Source organism: Apis cerana, linkage group LG2, assembly GCF_029169275.1.
Source record: "Apis cerana isolate GH-2021 linkage group LG2, AcerK_1.0, whole genome shotgun sequence".
NCBI lineage: Eukaryota > Metazoa > Arthropoda > Insecta > Hymenoptera > Apidae > Apis > Apis cerana.
In genome coordinates this window covers 5290192-5308457 of record NC_083853.1, presented here as the reverse complement: position 1 = coordinate 5308457, position 18266 = coordinate 5290192, and the positions used below count along the sequence as shown (strand labels likewise).

General features: G+C 35.5%; 2 protein-coding genes across 7 annotated transcripts in view; one reads left to right on the top strand and one right to left on the bottom strand.

Moving 5' to 3' along the window:
* Positions 1 to 18027, top strand: part of LOC107994060 (uncharacterized) — a 101776-nt gene extending 83749 nt beyond the window's left edge. For all 3 annotated transcript variants that reach the window (XM_017050820.3, XM_017050819.3, XM_028664912.2), the window contains 4 exons: positions 10349 to 12236; positions 12456 to 13018; positions 15090 to 15210; positions 15532 to 18027. In XM_017050820.3, coding sequence (XP_016906309.2) covers positions 10349 to 12236; positions 12456 to 13018; positions 15090 to 15210; positions 15532 to 15568 — 2609 coding nt within the window. In that variant the 3' untranslated portion in view covers positions 15569 to 18027. The remainder of the gene's footprint in view (positions 1 to 10348; positions 12237 to 12455; positions 13019 to 15089; positions 15211 to 15531) is intronic.
* The window catches only part of LOC107994062 (partitioning defective 3 homolog), a 67797-nt gene continuing 65570 nt past the window's right edge, over positions 16040 to 18266 (bottom strand). For all 4 annotated transcript variants that reach the window (XM_017050821.3, XM_062071876.1, XM_062071877.1 and 1 more), the window contains 2 exons: positions 16803 to 17001; positions 16040 to 16226 (listed from right to left, as the gene is read on the bottom strand). In XM_017050821.3, coding sequence (XP_016906310.2) covers positions 16178 to 16226; positions 16803 to 17001 — 248 coding nt within the window. In that variant the 3' untranslated portion in view covers positions 16040 to 16177. The remainder of the gene's footprint in view (positions 16227 to 16802; positions 17002 to 18266) is intronic.

Sequence of the window (18266 nt, the reverse complement as noted above, 5' to 3'; positions counted from 1 at the left end):
ATGCAAATTTAAATAATTCGATGCTTGCAAATTGTCTAAGGCGTGTGATTATCCTAAGATATAAATTTGAATAGAGAGTGAACTCTCTGGCAGAATATATCAGTCTAGTTAATTTTCTTTTTTTTTGTTATAGCACTTTAATAAATTTTTTGTTTCGAATTTAGAAATAAAATTAGGATAAAGAAATCGAAGAATTCCATTCTCTAATTTATTTCTATTGTCTAATTTATAATTAGAAAAGTTTTCTGATGACGAGGAAAAATAAATCATCGTGTACGTTAAAAATTCAATGTATTTTTGATGATTTGAACTCGTAAACGCTATAAAAAGTTAATAACATCACATCAAGGCGTGTCTTATTTGCTCGAGTGCCGCGCCTAATTAATTCTTTTCGCGAAATGTCATAGTCTTCGAACGTTACAACGCTCGAGCAATCTACTTTCTTTGCAACAAAGACACGCGATAAAAAAAGAACAATTTATTTTTTCTGACGTTAATACATCATACCCCCTTCCTTTTTAGAATACGATGCAAACTTATAATATTAAATTCACTCTCTGCTTCGCATTTTATCAATACTTTTTAAAAGGAAGAAAGTAATATTTAAATCAATATTGTTACCACGATCTCGCAAGAACAGAAGCGAAAGAACATAACTCTAATCCTTTTCACTATTATTCATTATCGAAATCTTCACTCGTTTTATACGTATAAATCAAGTATATTACCTCGTGATATCCCGAAGCTACGTTAAAACAGACACAGACATTTATCCTATTATAAATTCTCCATCGTTAAAACGTTTCCCCTTCTTCCATTTTTTCTAACACTCACACTACAAGAGAAAGAGAAAAAAAATCTAGCAACCTCCATAATCATTAAACCTCTCACGCACTTAGGCAAAAAAAAAGAAGACAAACACGAAAAAGGTATGGTCAGAACAATCTTGGGCGCATTTTCATTTTTTATCGAAACACCGAAATCAATTCCACCAGTCCCCCGGTAATCACGGCGAATATCCGCCGCTCGAGAGGGCAGTCATCGAGCCGCCCAAATGGCGTCGATAATCGGTTGGCGGTTATCGTGTACCGTGGCGGGTAGAATCGATCGCGGGCGCCATGATAACGGGCGATGAAAGAAAGAGTACAGTTAACCGCGGGCTACCCTTTCGGCCGTTACGGTACATTCTGTATCCCTCGATCGGCCAACGACGAAACCGTCTCATTTACAAAATCGCATGAAACGGTCGCATGCGGCGCACGTACGAACCAGAACGAGCCCGGCTCGATCCGTCCCTGGAAGAAGAGGGAGAGATGGTGCGCACGATTTTCACATTCAAATTGCCCCCGAAGGAGCAGAAGAAGAAGAAAAAGAAAAAGGAGAAGGTGTAGTACACGCACAGAGGGGGAAGAGGAGATGGCGTGCGTTCATCAGAGAGAGGGTTCGAGGGTCAAAGTGTTTTAAAGCGTTGCGACCGAGCCGCACGCGTCGTGCGAAATTAACACTTTGCCGAGCGGCTGTCAAGTATGGAATACACGTGTACGTCTTAACTGGATGTTCCGTTGCGCGCTTCCGTGCGCGAAGACGCGCGTGGAAATGTTCTTACGATTAGCTCGTTCGTTAACATTGAACGGGCTATTTTTTTTTTCGATTAAATTTTTGCGTGCTTTAAATGGATTTCCTCGATGTCGAAGAGATATTCGATGGAATTATTTGATATTCGAGCGTAATTTTTGATGTGGTTCGTGGATGAATGTTTTTAAAAGAAATTGGAAATAGCGGATGACTCCAGCTGATTGTCGAGCGAGTGCATATGCTGGATAACTGGATGTTGCTACTTCTGTACGTGGAAACATGTGCAAATGTTTTTCATGATTAAAGTTGTTGAAGAGGGATGGTGTTTTAGACTTGTAACATCCATATCGTAATAAAATATACAACTTTAATGAAATATAATGTAGCGAACAAGATTTTGATCGGTCAATTTTGTGGGACAATTTTCATCGAACCAAAGATTTAAAATCCACGTGTTATAGCCATAACACGTTACTAAGAGTCCTCATCCTGTTCGAGGAAATCATCGTTCGCGATATCGTCCAATTAGCAATCAACGATCGTATCGATTCTCGTACTCGAATCGAATCGACTAAAAGTAAACGGTTTCTGAAAATTCCCATCTTCGAAATGACGCGATGGAAGAATTTCACTCGAGGAGGAAGATGGTATCGCGGTCACGTGCCCGTTTCTTTGTGTACACGCGGAGGACACCGTTTCCTGATGTGGCGAGTCTAAGTGCTCTCGAACAGAATTGCATGCTCTGATGGCTTCGGTGTCCTTTGCTTCGTGGCAAACGGATCGCGAAGTACTGTTGCTCCAGTACAGTGTTTTCCAACATTTTTCGAGTCACCGCCTCCTTCCACGATTATATTTTATTGTAATTTCCTTTCATTCCTCTTCCGAATCTGTTTTATGTATATTGAGAAATTATTAGGATACTTACTTCTTCCCATCGATCATCTTCGCGCGATCAAATGTTTAATTTTGTAATAAGAGATAAAAAAATTTCATCCCTGTTGAGCTTGAATGATAATTTTGATTTAACGAGAGAATTATCGTCTATGATAGCGAAAATCATTGGTAAGGAAGTTGAGAACTACTGATCTTCAAGTCCAGATGTTCGGTATTGTGACTTAAGTTCTTTTTAAAACGCCGCTAAACGCTTGAACTTCGCATCCTTTTACTAATCGTGGCGTGAATTATTTGCTTCGTTAGAATGAGGTATGCACGAAGATACATGTGCAACATTCTTCATCTTTTATTTTCATTTCTTTTCGAGATTATTGTGAAATGATAGTCGTTTACGATATGAAGTTTACTTTTGAAGTACTTTTGTTTGTATTTAATCGTATGATAATGGGAGTTATTAAGAAAATAATTAAAATACGAGTTAGTATTCGAATCTATTTAAGAAAATGAAAAGGGGATGTAATCTTGAAAAGATTTTTATCGTATTGCAAATATTTTCATATGTAGGTTATATAACTTAACGTAATAGGTGTGAATTAATAGTATGTTACGGTTCAGAAATTTTTACGTTCCAATTCTTGTTTCAATGAATAAAAGAAGGAGAGGAAGATCAGAAGAAATAAATTGTAGAATATTTAAATATATTTCGATAGATATTTCGAAAAAGATTGTGGTATAACATTTTTTTTATTTCTCAGGTCAATCATTAATTTTAATTACGTTAAGAATAAAAGAAAGAGTAAATATATATGGTCAATTAGTATGATCAATTAGCGAGATTTAAAATAAATTTTTCTTTGTCGCAATAATTTACCTACCAGTTTAAAATACAGTTGGTACCAGTCTCGTTAACGCTTAACTGTAAGAACCTCTTCACAATATGTGCAATCTCGTGCTTTCGGAATATTTGCCAACGTTAGATAATTAGCAAACCAGCATCAAAAAGCTGACAATTCTAAATGGAACTGTTTGTAAATTGTTAGCGCAAATTAATTATAAAACGACAAACGAGACGTGCAGGACAAATTTACAAATATTGATATTAAATAGAAACTCGTATTTCTCTGATTTAATTTTTTTTTAAATGCTATTATTTGTAATTTCAATTTTTATGTAAATTTTTTTTCTGCATCTAGCTGTATTATAAAATTATACGTTCGTTTAAAAATTTATGATGTCTGTTATAAAATAATTATCGTGCAAAATCTTTCCATTGAAAGAAAAATCCTGAGTAATAAATTCCAACGATTGCTTCGAGTCAGTCACATAAATTTTAACATTCACGACATAATTTCATTCCATCACATTTCTTGTATCTTCCATTAGCACCTTCAGTTCTTATTCTCCATTGACTTACGATGAATAAAATTCTCATCGGATAAGTAGCTTCAAAATAGAATATATCCTTTCCTTTCCTGACTAGTTTTAGAATTCTCAAAAACGAACAATTGATAACTTATTCTGTTTTACAAATATTTGTAATTGCAAAAAACGCATAACTAAAATTTCCCAAATAAATTAATACAACAATCTTTTCACCTTATATATAAAAAAAAATCCACTTTTCCAATCTAAAATACAAAATACGTACATCATATGGATCAATATGAACGAGACTTAAAGCGACATTGCAATTCACGCATGGAATTAGCGGTATTTAGCGGATATTTCGAAAAATTAGCAAAAGTGTCTGGTGTGTACGAGTTTTCTTTTTTGTTTAAAAAAAAAAAGCTCGTCGTGGAACGGTTTGTCAGATCGCAGCCTCGGTTTTATAACAGGTAGCGCGTTTCTGGCCGCGTTACGGTGCCTTCTTCCTCTAGAATTAAATTGCGTTGATCACAACGCATTGTCGGCCCGTCGCCGCCTTTGCCTCTCTCTGAAAACACAGTTCATCGTCGGTTACTAGCGACGACGCGTTTCGCTCGACCTTCTTTTCTCTCCTGTGAATTTCGTCTCGCCCGTCTCGAAAAGCTGTATAACTGTCAGAAAGGACTTGGGCGAGGGTAATTCATCGGCGCGACGGTGAATTGAATCGACAACCTCGAAGGCTTTGCTTCCCCCGATGATGGAAGGCTCGGTGATAAGCGAGACTCGGCGATGATCCCGTTTATGAAGTGAGATTTTAATTTTGTTTCATGATTTCGTTTTGCGGACGATGATGTCTGATGACGCGTGAATATTTCTTTTTAATTTTAGAAATTGATTTGATATTGCGATGACGAGATTATTATTAACGTGAATTTTCTTTGGATAATTTTGATTCGCACAAGTTTAAATTGTGCGAAGAAATTGAGAACAATTGATGGTAATTTTCAATTTTATGAGAATTAATGTCATTTTTTTTAGAAAATTTTCGTTCGGGATGTTAGAATATAAAGTATACGGAGGATATAACGATATGTAATCATTTTAAATTTTATGAAGATTGGTGCGATTTCTTAACAAATTTTAATGTGGGATTCAAAGTCCAAAGTGAGCAAAGAACTATACGTAATAATTTTTAAATTTCTTGAGGATTATTGTGATTTTTTGGAAAATTTTATGTTTGGGTTTCAAAGTAGGTGAGTAAGAAAAATTTCAAAACAATTATAATTTATGACAATTCTTAATGACTTTTGGTTGTTTTAAAATATAGGAATTTGTATTGGAAAATTTTTTCAATTCACCATTAATACATATGAGTTTATCTTTTTTTCTTATAAATAATTCTTAGTTTATTAGATCAAAATGAAAGACAAATATATATTTGGATACTTAAATATAGGATGTTCATTCTAACGGTCTTCTTCACTTCTCTATGACACGTGAATAAAAGTATCACATTTTATACTGAATTCTTTTTTAGCGTCTCTTAGAACGGAATAGAAAAGAATTATATGATTTCGTTTGAACAATTCAAAGACACATTCACCATGTAAAAAGAATACTCTTGAAAATGTGTACATAGCACAGATTATAGTTAACCTTTTCTGACTAAAGAATATTTTGATAAAGAATGGTATGGACCATTAGAGTCAGAATATCCTGCATATTCAAAGATATAAAGAGATATTGTAAATAAGTATTTCAAGCAGTTAAAAAGAAAGTCGAATTACTCAAAAGTGCTAAAGTTATTTTTATAATAAATATAAATTGGCCATTCACATTTCTCATAAAGAAATGAATTATGACAATTACATCAACTTTAATATAAATATTACGAATTTTATAATTCAATTTCTGTTTTAAATCCTTTAAATATTTTTTTAACGCAATAATCGTTTTAAAAATATTTAAATTACTTAACAATTTAATACTTAATTTCCTCTTACAAAAATATTTATATAAATGTACATAACTTCTCTTATACGTTGCATTATTGATAATTTAGCCGAGACATTTCATTCTATTTTCCACTTTCATTAAATTGCAAAATTAAATTGCTCAATCCCCTATCAGCAAATATATTTTTCACACTCTTTGTATCCACGATTATTTTTTAAAATATTCATTCTCTACTTCATTATACAAACATTCGTTCAATCAAATATTTTCTTAAGATTTATCAACAAAAATAAAAATTTGCTCTGGATGAATCGAGTAAATCGATCTCATATTAAAAAATTCGATAACAAATTCGTCAACAATTCTAATACCCATTATATTTCACACGATCGTTCATCTAATTTAACCACGTAATCGAATGGAAAGAATAATGCGAATACGTTGTTCGTTTTATTGTCCACTTACTTTTCATGGAAACGCTCGTTAGGTATCCATCGGCTTAACTTGTTCGCGATTTCATTATCGCGATACGCTAGGATGCCCGTGATACGATTAATTAATTAAAACGCGCTGTCATTATCTGTCGGCCGGTTTAATGAGGAGGAACGCGAGTTTTCAGGATCGCGTGTTAACGTTGCACTCGTTGCACCAACCGTGTTTGAAACAAGGTTACGATGGAACACGTTTTCCGCCTCGTGTAAAAAATTCTAAAATTCTCGTTTTCGTAGCTCGTGATTCACGTAGGTAGTGTAGGTTAATAAGGTCGCGCGAAAGATCGTTAATAATATTAATTACGAATGCCTCTCTTGACTTTCGTTTTCGTTAAGTAATCATAAATATGTGTATTTTAGATTCTAGTTATTATAAAATATAAACTATAATTATAGAAGGCAATTAAGAAAATTCTGGATTTTGCTGGTGTGAGGAATGCAAATAATTTAGGGGATGCGGGATAGGGTTAAAATTAGGATTGTTATTTAATTAAATTTGTTGGAATTTAAAATTCTACGCAGATTGTGATCGAAGAAGGTGATTTTATTTTTGTTGGTGTATATGTAAAGATGGAAAATAATTTAAAATGTGCATTAAATCGTTAAAATCGTTAAAAGGGGATAAATTTTTGCAATTTGAACTTCTTGGAAAAATTGTTATTTGTGGGACCGAAGGGGAAGAGCTTTTGTTGGAATCTAGTTATTTTTCTCTAATTTAAAATTTGATTTTATATTTATAAATTATTACAAAAATAAATAAATTGCAATAAAAATTCTATAAATTGTATGAACAAAATGCAAAAATCATAAATGAGTATATTTAATTTCGGTAAATTATAGAGAAAGAGATTGTAGTGGCATATAATTAGGGATGTGCTGATACTTTGTAATAAGGAAAAGGATTACACTTAAGTTTTTTTACATTTAAAAAGGAAAATTACTTTTTAATGATATTAATACAATTGAAAATAAAAATTTATAAACCATATAATATCATAAAATTTAAGTTTTAGTAAGCTTATAGTGTTATATAGCATGTAATCATCTGGAAAATTATATAGTACATCGATATAAAAACTAATTAAATTAAAGTAATGATGAATATTACCTTATAAATTTATTTATACGCGCGATGCACACTAAGTGTCATAAAAACCAAACTTCAAGGAGAAATGAAATATGCTGGCGTGACTTTGGTGTTGAAATAAGAGGCATTAAATGAAATACGAAGATTAATCACTCGTCGTGACGAATAGTGGAAACGATTTGCAGAAATATGAGCGCTATTACAAATATATGACATTTTGTTATATAATGGAAAAAAGATATATAGCAACTTTCGTTTATATTATATACCAAGATCAATAATTTTGTTTGCGTTTCTCTTAAAACTTAATTACTAAAAAAAATAAAATTGTCAAATCAAAGTTATATTATACATTATATAAGTAACATTTTATGAATTTTTATTCTTTCTCTAACACAGTAATAAATTCAGCACTCGCTGAATAAAATTGAACAAATATTAAAGAAATAATTAAAGAATTAACACACTCGATATTTCATATATATCTATAAATCACAAAAATCTTACCATGGTTAAATTCATCCAAAAATTATAGATTATTAAATAATAAATAATTTTATTAAGAAATATGTATACAATTCATGATTTACATCAAATATCTAGTAAAAAAATATAGTGGATGAAAATGTACATCTCCATTCACAACTTCATAATTACATTTCATTAAAAAAAAATATATATATCGTTCAATCAATTCGAAAACATTCCAAAGCCTTATTTAAATTTCCCGCTATCACTCACGTCAATTTTTCACGCAAAGAATCAACTCAATATCTTCCGCTGTAACTCCTCGAACAAAGGTAATCATTTTCACCGTGTCGCTCAACATAATTATCGTCACGTCGAGCGGTGTTCCGTGCTTGATTAATTAAGAAACTAATTAATCAAGGATAAAGCGATGACGCCGAGCGTCATCGCGGTCGAACTGTATACGACGTTGATAGCCGTTGGTGGCGCATGGAAACACATTCACGGTTTAATTGTGCCCCGTGATGCACGGATGCAACTCGTTACCTTAATGAGAGTGTAAGTCATCGCACTTGTCACGCCGCGTTCGATTTATCATGAATTCTCTCCCTCTCGAGATTAATTCGAAGAATTACCCAGCTCCGTTCCCATTTATTCTTCCTCTTTTATCTTTCAATTTGTATTAGAGAACAATGGCGCCATATGGCGAGTAAGTGATTCGAGGCTTTAGCGGGTAATACTTTGCCCGTAAGTTGAACGAGAAAATAAATGATAACGTCGAGGGGACGTGTTTATAAGAATGGTTATCTCGAAGAAGTAAGATTTTTTTCAATTTTGGAATTGAAGATTGAAATGGAACGATTCGAAAGAAGTGATTTAATTTTTAAAATTTCATTTATTAACGAAATACTTATAATTTTGATCAAATCAATTGTTCGTTTCCTGTGTATTGGCATAATATTCATACTATTATTTTAAGTAATTAATTAGGATCATTTGTCATAATTAGAAATGATTATGATTTAATTTTGACGAACATTTCATCGTTGTATTTTAGTTTTAAAATGATAGACTAATGTATTATTAGAAATATCGACACGATTCAATCATTTATGAGATTGCATTCATTGAAAATATTAAATTCCAGAGCGTGAAGCATTACTTGAACTTGTTCCTTTTCTCAATTCATGAATATTCCTCGTTATAACCTACAAAGGCCTCTCATCATATCAGAAATGCAAAAGTCGTCTTGTTAATGAGGTCTGAACTTTCAACTTTTAGAAATTCTCCTACAATTTTTCTTCTTTCTAATTAAAAAAAGTCGTATTCTATATTTTTCCTATCACCATTTATCCTTTAAAATAATATTACAAATACGTAACAATAACTTTTACAAATAATTTCCACGAATATTTTTTTGAAATCGTAATCAATAGCAAACCTATATTTTCCCATATTATTTTTATTTATTCTTATTTTTACTAACTCTCTCAGAAGCTTAATAACCATCAACGTTCTAAAATCTTTTCATGATCTAATAAATCATACATCATACTATAAAATTCCTCTCTCCAATCCCAAAATCTCCTCAAAAAAATCTTCAATCTCCACGCGCCGCGAAACTCTCTTATCCATCACTTACACAATTTTCCAACGTTTATCATCCTCCCTCGTTTCCACTTCCATTAACTTCCATTAACCAATTAATCCTTGACCTACAACCCAACCTCTCTAAAACCCAACCTTAAGAGATACTTAATATCTCGTTTCACCATCTCGTCCAAAGTATGTATATATATATATACATCGCCATCTATCACGTCGTCTCGAACGGTTAAATAACGAAGTGTGGCGCGAACAGCTCGCATTAAAGAAAACGCGAAGGCAGCGGGTTAACGAGGTCGTATCACGAAGCCAAACCCTCTCCGTTGCGTTATCGCAAAACACGTGTACCCGATACCTGAGCAGCCTGACAATCGTTCCCCATCGTATAGGAGCGAATGGCCCGGCCCCGTTAACCGACGACGGCTGACACCTCGAAAAAGTAGTCCCAAAATACGCGGAACCATCGTCTCGACCTGCTCTCTGCATACTCGAGACTTCCTTTTACCTGTTCTCGGGGGCGACCATATGTCGACCGCGAATAAGGATGCCGACGGATGGTTTTTCGTACCGCGAGATGGTCCGGTATCTCTTCTTCTGCCCGGTTGCCCGGGACCTCGAGCAGCTGAACGCCCGAGGCTTCAAATTCCTTGAAATTTTTCGAATCCGTGTGGAGATTCGAAGGTGATGATACCATCGTCGTGAAATCCTTCTCGAGGAATTGTTTCATTAGAATTGGATGTCAATTTTTTGGGGAGGCGGGAGAGGATTATTGGAACACGATTAATCGACAAAGAGACGATGGATAATAAGGGAGAAAAGAAAATCTGTTTAAATTTTCCCACGCGAAGAAGAAGAGTATTATTATTAACCGAATTCAGAATCTATCTAATTCTCGTGTTACTTTCAGGCTCGAGTTTTGGAGTGTGGGGTCGAAGGATGAGCAAGAAGATAGACTCGTTCCGTCGGGCTGGTTCCCGCGAAACGATCTGCTCCATTTCCGAGAGGCCCGACACAGGGAATAGCGGGAACAATAACAACATCGCCGCAGCGAGCAACAACAACAACAATATAAATCCGAAAACGGAGAAACCGCTACAGGCGGAGCACGCGAAGCTGGAAAGCAAACTGGAAAGCAAACTGGAGAAGAGAATTCCTGGAGGTACGTTTCACAGATCACCCTCGCCCTTCAAATCCTTCTTCATCCGCATGGGCTCGACGGGGATGTTGAACTCGGCCAGGGGCAACAGACGCTCCCAGAACATCGAGGACAGGTTGAAAACGAGCGAGAAGGAGAATTTGTTCCGAAGTTGCAGCACCAGCCAGTTGAACACCAGCCCTACCTACGTGAAAGGCGACGATCCGTCGGAGGGGATCGATCTTCAGATAGCTAATCGAAAAGACAAGACCGTGTCTTGCGACAATCTGGCCGGCCGTCAGAACGACGAAGCGTTCGACGAGCGCGTGAACGACGCCTCCGCGAATCTGTATCCGCTCGGGAACAACGGGCCCATAACGAGTTTCAGCCCGTGCGACTTTGGACAATCGCGGAACGAGTCTCCCATGCGGAAGAGCAGCAGCTGCGACTTCAAGGAGGCGAAGAAATCCAGCTTCCCGTACGCATTCCTGCGATCGAAACTCTCCGTCCTGCCCGAGGAACGTCACAGCACGTTCGCCTCGAAAGACGAGCGCCTGTTCAAGACTGCGTCCGAGGAGCACTTCCCTGCGTTGAAGATCGAGGACACGTACACGGGCACGACCACGCTTGGTCGACGACGAGCCAGGAACGGGAATATGTCCAGGGGGAGCCCCAACAAGGAACCGTCCACCTCGAAATCGGGGCGGAACTCTTACACAGAGTTTCGAAAGAGTGCGAGTAGCAGGTGCGAGGACAGGTACAGTCTGAATCCGGGACACTTGGAGAGGATCGACGACAACTTCCAGCAGGAGGACACCGGATGTTACAGCTCGTACGACAGCAGCCCGATGTCCCTTAGAGGGAACGCGAGCGTCCAGCATCCGGAGAGCGGCCAGGATAGAGTGGACTTCGCAGGAAGGATGAACGAGGCTAGATTCTCGGAGACGTCCTCTTTGAACGTGGACCTGGACATGGTGGCCACGTTGAGGAAACACAGGAGGAACTCGGCCCCGAGTGGCGAGCAGAGGCTCTCCTCTCATTACGTGAGCTCGAACGAGTCCGGCTACGATAGCGACGGACCCAGAGGAGAGTCAGCAGCTGCTTCTGAGAACGAAGGTTTGAGCCTGAAGTGCACGGACAGCTCGGACACCAGCAGCGTGGTCGATTCGGAATTGGAGAAACCTATAAGGAGTTCCACTCCGAGCGAGTGCCAGGAACAGGAGAACAGCAACGAAACCAGGACGAGGAAGAACTCCGAAACGGAGGGCGTGATGAGAGCTGGAAATTCCGAGTTGAACGACGGTATAGACGGGCTTAGGTGGCACCAGAGCAATTCTGGCAGATTGTTGCCGAGCATACATCAGACTTACGACGATGCCGCGATGAACTCCCAATTCCCAGTTTGTGGGAATGGGCTGACCGCGTTGCAAAACTCGTCCAAATCGTTGGACATTTCGCCTCATAGAATGAGACTGCAACAGGACAAGACTAGGTTTCTTAGCGATATTATTCAGCCGCCTAAGAGAGTGAGGAGATGTCGGTTGGTGCAGTTGCATAAGAGGGACCCGAAGGAAAGCTTGGGTATCCGGTTGGCGCAGCAACGCTTGCCCGAGCTGCGGTACATCGTTGTTCAGCTGGAGAGCGATGGAATAGCTCATAGGTAAGTTTAGATATTACATCTGGAAGATCTAAGAAGATCTAAATTATATATTTGACAGTCTAGAATAGTTGTAAGAGATTGTTGAAAGAGAATTATCTTGCTAGAGAGCATCTGAATATTATAGAAACGTGTAGGGGATAAAGATATCTTTGTCATTACAACTTTACAACGATGGTCTCTTAATGAATCACTAAAACAAAATACGATTTGAATAAACAGAGACGGAAGACTAAGGCTGGGCGATGAGATCGTGGAGGTGGAAGGCAAAGAGTTGAGGACATTGGAGAGCCTCGAGGAGGTCCAAGAGTTTCTGAGATCCTTCACGGGCAACAAGATACGTTTGATGACCGCGTACGAAGAGACTGTGCCACAAGTGTACGTAAGCCCACCGACCTTACCTGGGGAGTACGAGTACCTGGAAAATGCAAAGAATCTTTCCAATCTGTCGTTGATCGACAGCGAAACGAAGCAAACAGTACAATCGGAGGAATCGGGCAAATCCACCGCGGACGAAGTAGTTCAATCCTCGAAAAGGCCAGACTTTTTACCGCTCTCCTGCGTGTCCAAGGAGCGAAAAGGCGGTGAGAGTAATTTGGAATCGGCCACAGAGCCGCAACATTATTTGACGAGGCATATCGCCAAATTCGAGAAAGGCTACGGCAAGCCTAGTCTTGGTTTCAGTGTAGTGGGTGGTAGGGACAGCCCTCGTGGTGAGATGGGCATCTTCGTGAGAAGGGTTTTTCCTGGTGGCCAGGCTGATGTCTCCAAGTCATTGTTTCAAGGTAGGATAAAACTTTTAATCAGTTTTATTGTTTGATATTTCTCGATTGCTATAAATTCTCGTTACTCTTTTCTATCTAAATATCCTTCTTATTGTATCTACATTATCTTTATTTATATCGGTGTGATGAAAAGAGGATTAAACAGAGTGAAAAGTGTATTAATTTTGAATTCCTTAAAAAGTCACTCGATATTCAAAACGCATTCGTGTGCAGCAAGACAGTTGGACCACTTATCTTTTCAAGGATCTGTCTCGAGCTCCTCTATTCCTTTTACGGTGTTAGCCTCGCAGCAGTGTAATCTCTCACGTTACCATTCCTACGTTAACGTGACGCAATCGATCGTAGATTCCTCGTGCTTGGATCGCGCAAGGATCTCGTTCCATCGACATAGTTCGCTATTTCAGGATCACGGCGTGGATCGATGCGTCACGTACTTACTCGCCGCTCGTTCCTCGTGCATTCACGCCATGGACGCGTCGAACACATCTCGAATCTTTAATCCAAAGCCTGACGTCGCCGCGTGCATTTCTAAACAGAGTTCAATCTCTTTCCCTCGCTTCCTCTCCCTCTCTCTCCCGCCTTCCTCCCCCTTTCTTTTCCTTTTTCATTCTTTTCATTTTTTGCCACTCTTTCTTTTCCCGCCTTTTATAACAGCACACCACTGGACTTGGCTCGGCCCCGTCAACCTCGTCAACGGGATCTTTTCTGTCGCTCTCTTCGTTGCCAACCTAAATGGAACTCACGATTGCGCTCATTTTGTGGAGAAAACGGGATGGGAAAATGAATTTGATGGATCGATTGGAAAGTTTGAATTAGGAGATTTTAATAAACACTCGAGAATTTGGATTTGTTTGGAATATCCGTTTGTTGATGGTTTTTCTTTTTGAAAGAGATTGTGATTTTGTATATAAATAATTAATCGAACCAGCTTGTTTCGAATCTTATATTTGATGCTATTCTTATATAATTTCGATTTCGATCATTTATATGTATTGCTGTTTAAATGATATTCGATCGAAATCAAATTGAGTTTTTTAATTAGGGCTCGAAAAAGAAAATGAATAAATTAAATTAATTATTCTTCTTAATTGAAATATTTTTCGGAACATTCCAACGTATCATTAGGAAATTATTATTAAATTCCTTTCTAAAATATTTTAACATATCTTGACAAATGAATAGATTTTTCGATTCGAAAGAAAGAAAGAAAAAAAGACAAGTGTAGATGTTCGATGACAAATTTTTTTTTTTTTTTAAGAAAAAAGAAGGGTTCGATCAAAGTGAACACGAGGAAGTTTCCTCGTGGAAGAAAAGCCGCGATGTCGACGTCGAATCGAATTTCGCGCACACGCGTGTCGTCCCTGTCTTCTACGCGATTTTTGCGATGGCTCCCGACGCGGTAGGCGGCAACACGTTCTATAGGCAGGTTTCACGCAACGCGTTTCGAGTTTCAACCGATCCTGACACTTTTTACGAGCACGCGAACGTCCGTGGTTTCCTCGTGCCACTGCACCCTGCCGCATGCTTGCATAACGGGCCGTCGGTCGTTTCGGTTGCATAAGTACAGGATCGATGCATCTCCGCCTGCTGCCAAAAGGCTAAGTCCCCGTTCGAGCTGTTCCAAAATTGGAAACGTTCGAAGTTCGAGTCGAACGAGATTTGTTTCTTTGGGTTCTCGAATTATGATTGACAAAATATACAGGGTGTTGACATATTCGCGGGACGTATCGTTTGAAGGATCGATACTAAAGATCGAAACGAATGGAAAAGTTGATGTATAGAAATTAGATTTATTGATATTTTTCAATGATTAAATAATCTTGAATAGAAATTTGTTTAATTTGTTTGAATATTTTTGGATATCTTACGTATTTTTGCACGTTGAGCATGTTTTCTATATTTTTCTTCATCTTTGAAGTTTTTGTAAATGTATATTCTACTTGTAAATTAATAATATCAAATCGATGATTTATATATAAATTTTTGTTAACAGAGCATCGTTTGATTAATTCGATTCTCTAATTCTTCACGAATATATTTTACTAATACAATATTCGAATTTTTGTTGCAGGTGACGAAATTTTAAGTTTAAATGGAAAAGTGTTGCGTGGTTATACTCATCAAGAAGTAATCGAATTGTTCAAGGCAGTAAGGGAAGGTCCTGTCGAGTTAGAAATCACAAGGAGACACAGGTATTAAACAAAATTCATCACATTAACATTTTACAATTTGAAATTCTATAGCAAATGAGTTAATTTTATAAATAAATAAATTTTTTTTATTACCTATTAAAAATAGCATAAAATATTATAATTTTACGTTAATAATTTTGGATCTTTAGCACATAAACATTTAATATAAAAAATCGTAAGAACATCATTTAATATCTCTCTATATACTCATCACTTTATATGAAAGTATGAAAATGGATGTTATTGCTAATAAATAATTTTTCAAATATATAACGTTACAAAATTAATTATTCTATAAGAGAAACATTTTGTATGTTACAGGTATCCAAAAAGTACGCAAAAATCCGCGCCATGCTGAGAAGGAGGCAACGTGGACGAATCTGCCCACCGGAAGTGCTCTTTCGAATCGATTTTAAGCGACCTAACGTTCGCTGCATACGAAGTTTTAGGATTCTAGTCTATCAGAACGAATCTTTGATCTTTGATGTTTGTTTCAATTAATTTATTTAACGCGATGTCGCAATTGCATAATGATTAAGTTTATTATCGAATGGTTATTATTATTGATTATTATTGACTATTATTATTATATTATTTTTATTATTCTATTATATTATTATCATGACTATAAGATTTTATACAGGTACGTTGAAACAGCGTGAATTTATTGTATGCAATTTCTTTTATTATTATTATTTTTATTATTATTATTACTATTATTACTATTATTATTATTATTATAGAGGACAATAAAGAGGTCGTAATTTTAAGGTGCTTGAGGAATCTGTTGTTTGCGAAACAAAATGATGTGAAACGATCGACAACGTAATTTTTCGATAGTTATTAAATAATAATTTTATTTCAAGAGATTTTACAAATTTACAATATGTACAGATCCCGAGTTCATTTTTACAACGGTCACGGAAATATTTTCTTCGTTTTTACAATCTTCTTATACAGATTTTCTTCACGCGTCGACGAGTAGAAGGTCTGCGCACGACTTAGCCTTTGTCGTCCTGAAAAAAAAGTATAAAGAATTATTTAAAATCCTATTTTTATTTTGAAAGTTTAATGTGTTATATAATTAAATAATTAATATATATATATGTTTCGTATTGATTATGTAAAAGTTTGGATTCAATTATTAAAATATTATTGAAATAAGTATTGAATAAGTATTAAAACTTATAATATTGTATCAGATAAATATTCATATTTTTGGAATATTACGATACGTTTATTGTAAAATAAAAAACTAAGAATTTTCGGGAAATATATTAGAAAAATAAAATCAAAAGATTAGATAAAACTTTTTAAATAAAGATTCAATTTTCCTTTGATTAATTTTGTCTCGAAAACGTATTTTTTAAAAAAATTCAATTTTATACGTATATCTATTTTAAATATTTTACTCTTTAAAATTGAAAAATTAGTATGATTAATCCTACTACTTTTACATAATCAGTACGAGAATATCTAATATACAATTTTATAATACATATTCTTTTAACTCAATTTTCTTTTCTCCTTTTTTTTTAATACAATCATTTAAATTGTAAAACTATATGCAACTATAACACTGCCGTACTCACTGTAGTTCCTTATTTTTAATGCGTCTACAAAGGTGCAAAGCAACCGGTCCAGTTTTGATATTACGGAAAAGCTGAACGGCCTTTCTATGGGTCAAGTCGTGACAGACATGGCCATTCACTGCCAAAATCTCGTCACCTGCTCGCAAACGGCCATCTTCTGCGGCTTGCCCCCCTGGCAATACCGATTTTATAAAGATACCTGTAACAAACATAATTATATAGAATAGTATAGTGTGTTATGGATTAGAGAAAGGAAACTAAGCAACGATTAATCGAAATGAATTCGATAAAGAAATATTATTAACGTGATAATTATTAATTATTTACTCGCAGATAATTTATTAACATACGATTTGATGAAATTGAATAGTGTTAATAAATAAACTTTATAGACAAGCTCTGACAATGTAGTGTTTAACGTAACAATTTGTAATTTGTAGAAAAAATTTTTATATAACAATTAAAATTTAGAATTCTAGAATTTAGAAGATTCAGATTTTAATTTGTATCGTTATGAGAATTTAATGAATTGAATTGAAAACTTTGCGAGGAAAATTGTCCTTTGAATTTTATTTTAAAATTTAATTTTCATATTTTTGTTTTAGCGACGATAGTGATAAATTATGTATTTTTAAACAGGATAAATATTATTATTTTTTTTTATTTGAATTATTGGATTTTTATCTATTAGCACGAAAAAATAAAATTTAAAAATCTTATTTCTTTTTTGAAATTAATTTGATAATACAAAATATAAATGGACAATTCTATGATACTAATTTACTTTTGAAAGAATGTATTTTAAAAAAGAAATATTCCTAATGAAATTAAAATGAATAAAATCGTAATATCTTAATCATCTAATTCGTCATGCTTTCAAAATTAATTTTTTAAATCGTTGTCTCCGCGTCGTATCTACTTGATCTCCATCTGTTATACAAATTTAATTCTTTACAATATATTATCGTATATGAATTAACTACATTATACTTTGAACTATATTAAAATCTATTCCTAATTTTACGTAAAAATTAAAACAATGAATTACCGCGAATCAAACTTATTTTAACAATTTAAATACAAATAATTTCTTCCCTGCATTTTCCTGTTCCATAATCATATTCAATTCATTACATCATTTCAACATAAATAATACCACAATTTAAAATATTAATATCCAAATAATCAATTCTTTCTCTCTCTCATCAATCCCCCTCCTCTCTCTCTCTAAAAAAATATGTATACATTACAGAAACTAAACCAAACATTTCCAAACCCTCCAAAACTTTTCTCGACTCTAAACTAGTTCGAACGATTTCACGGCGATCCTCTTCATCGTTCAAGAGGCGAACTACATCCACGCATATACCTCTCCCTCCTTCACTTTACGAATGTAAAACAACTCGAAGCTCGCGCCGATACTTCAGATGCGTGCTTACGAAACGCAAGTTCCACGCTCTTCCT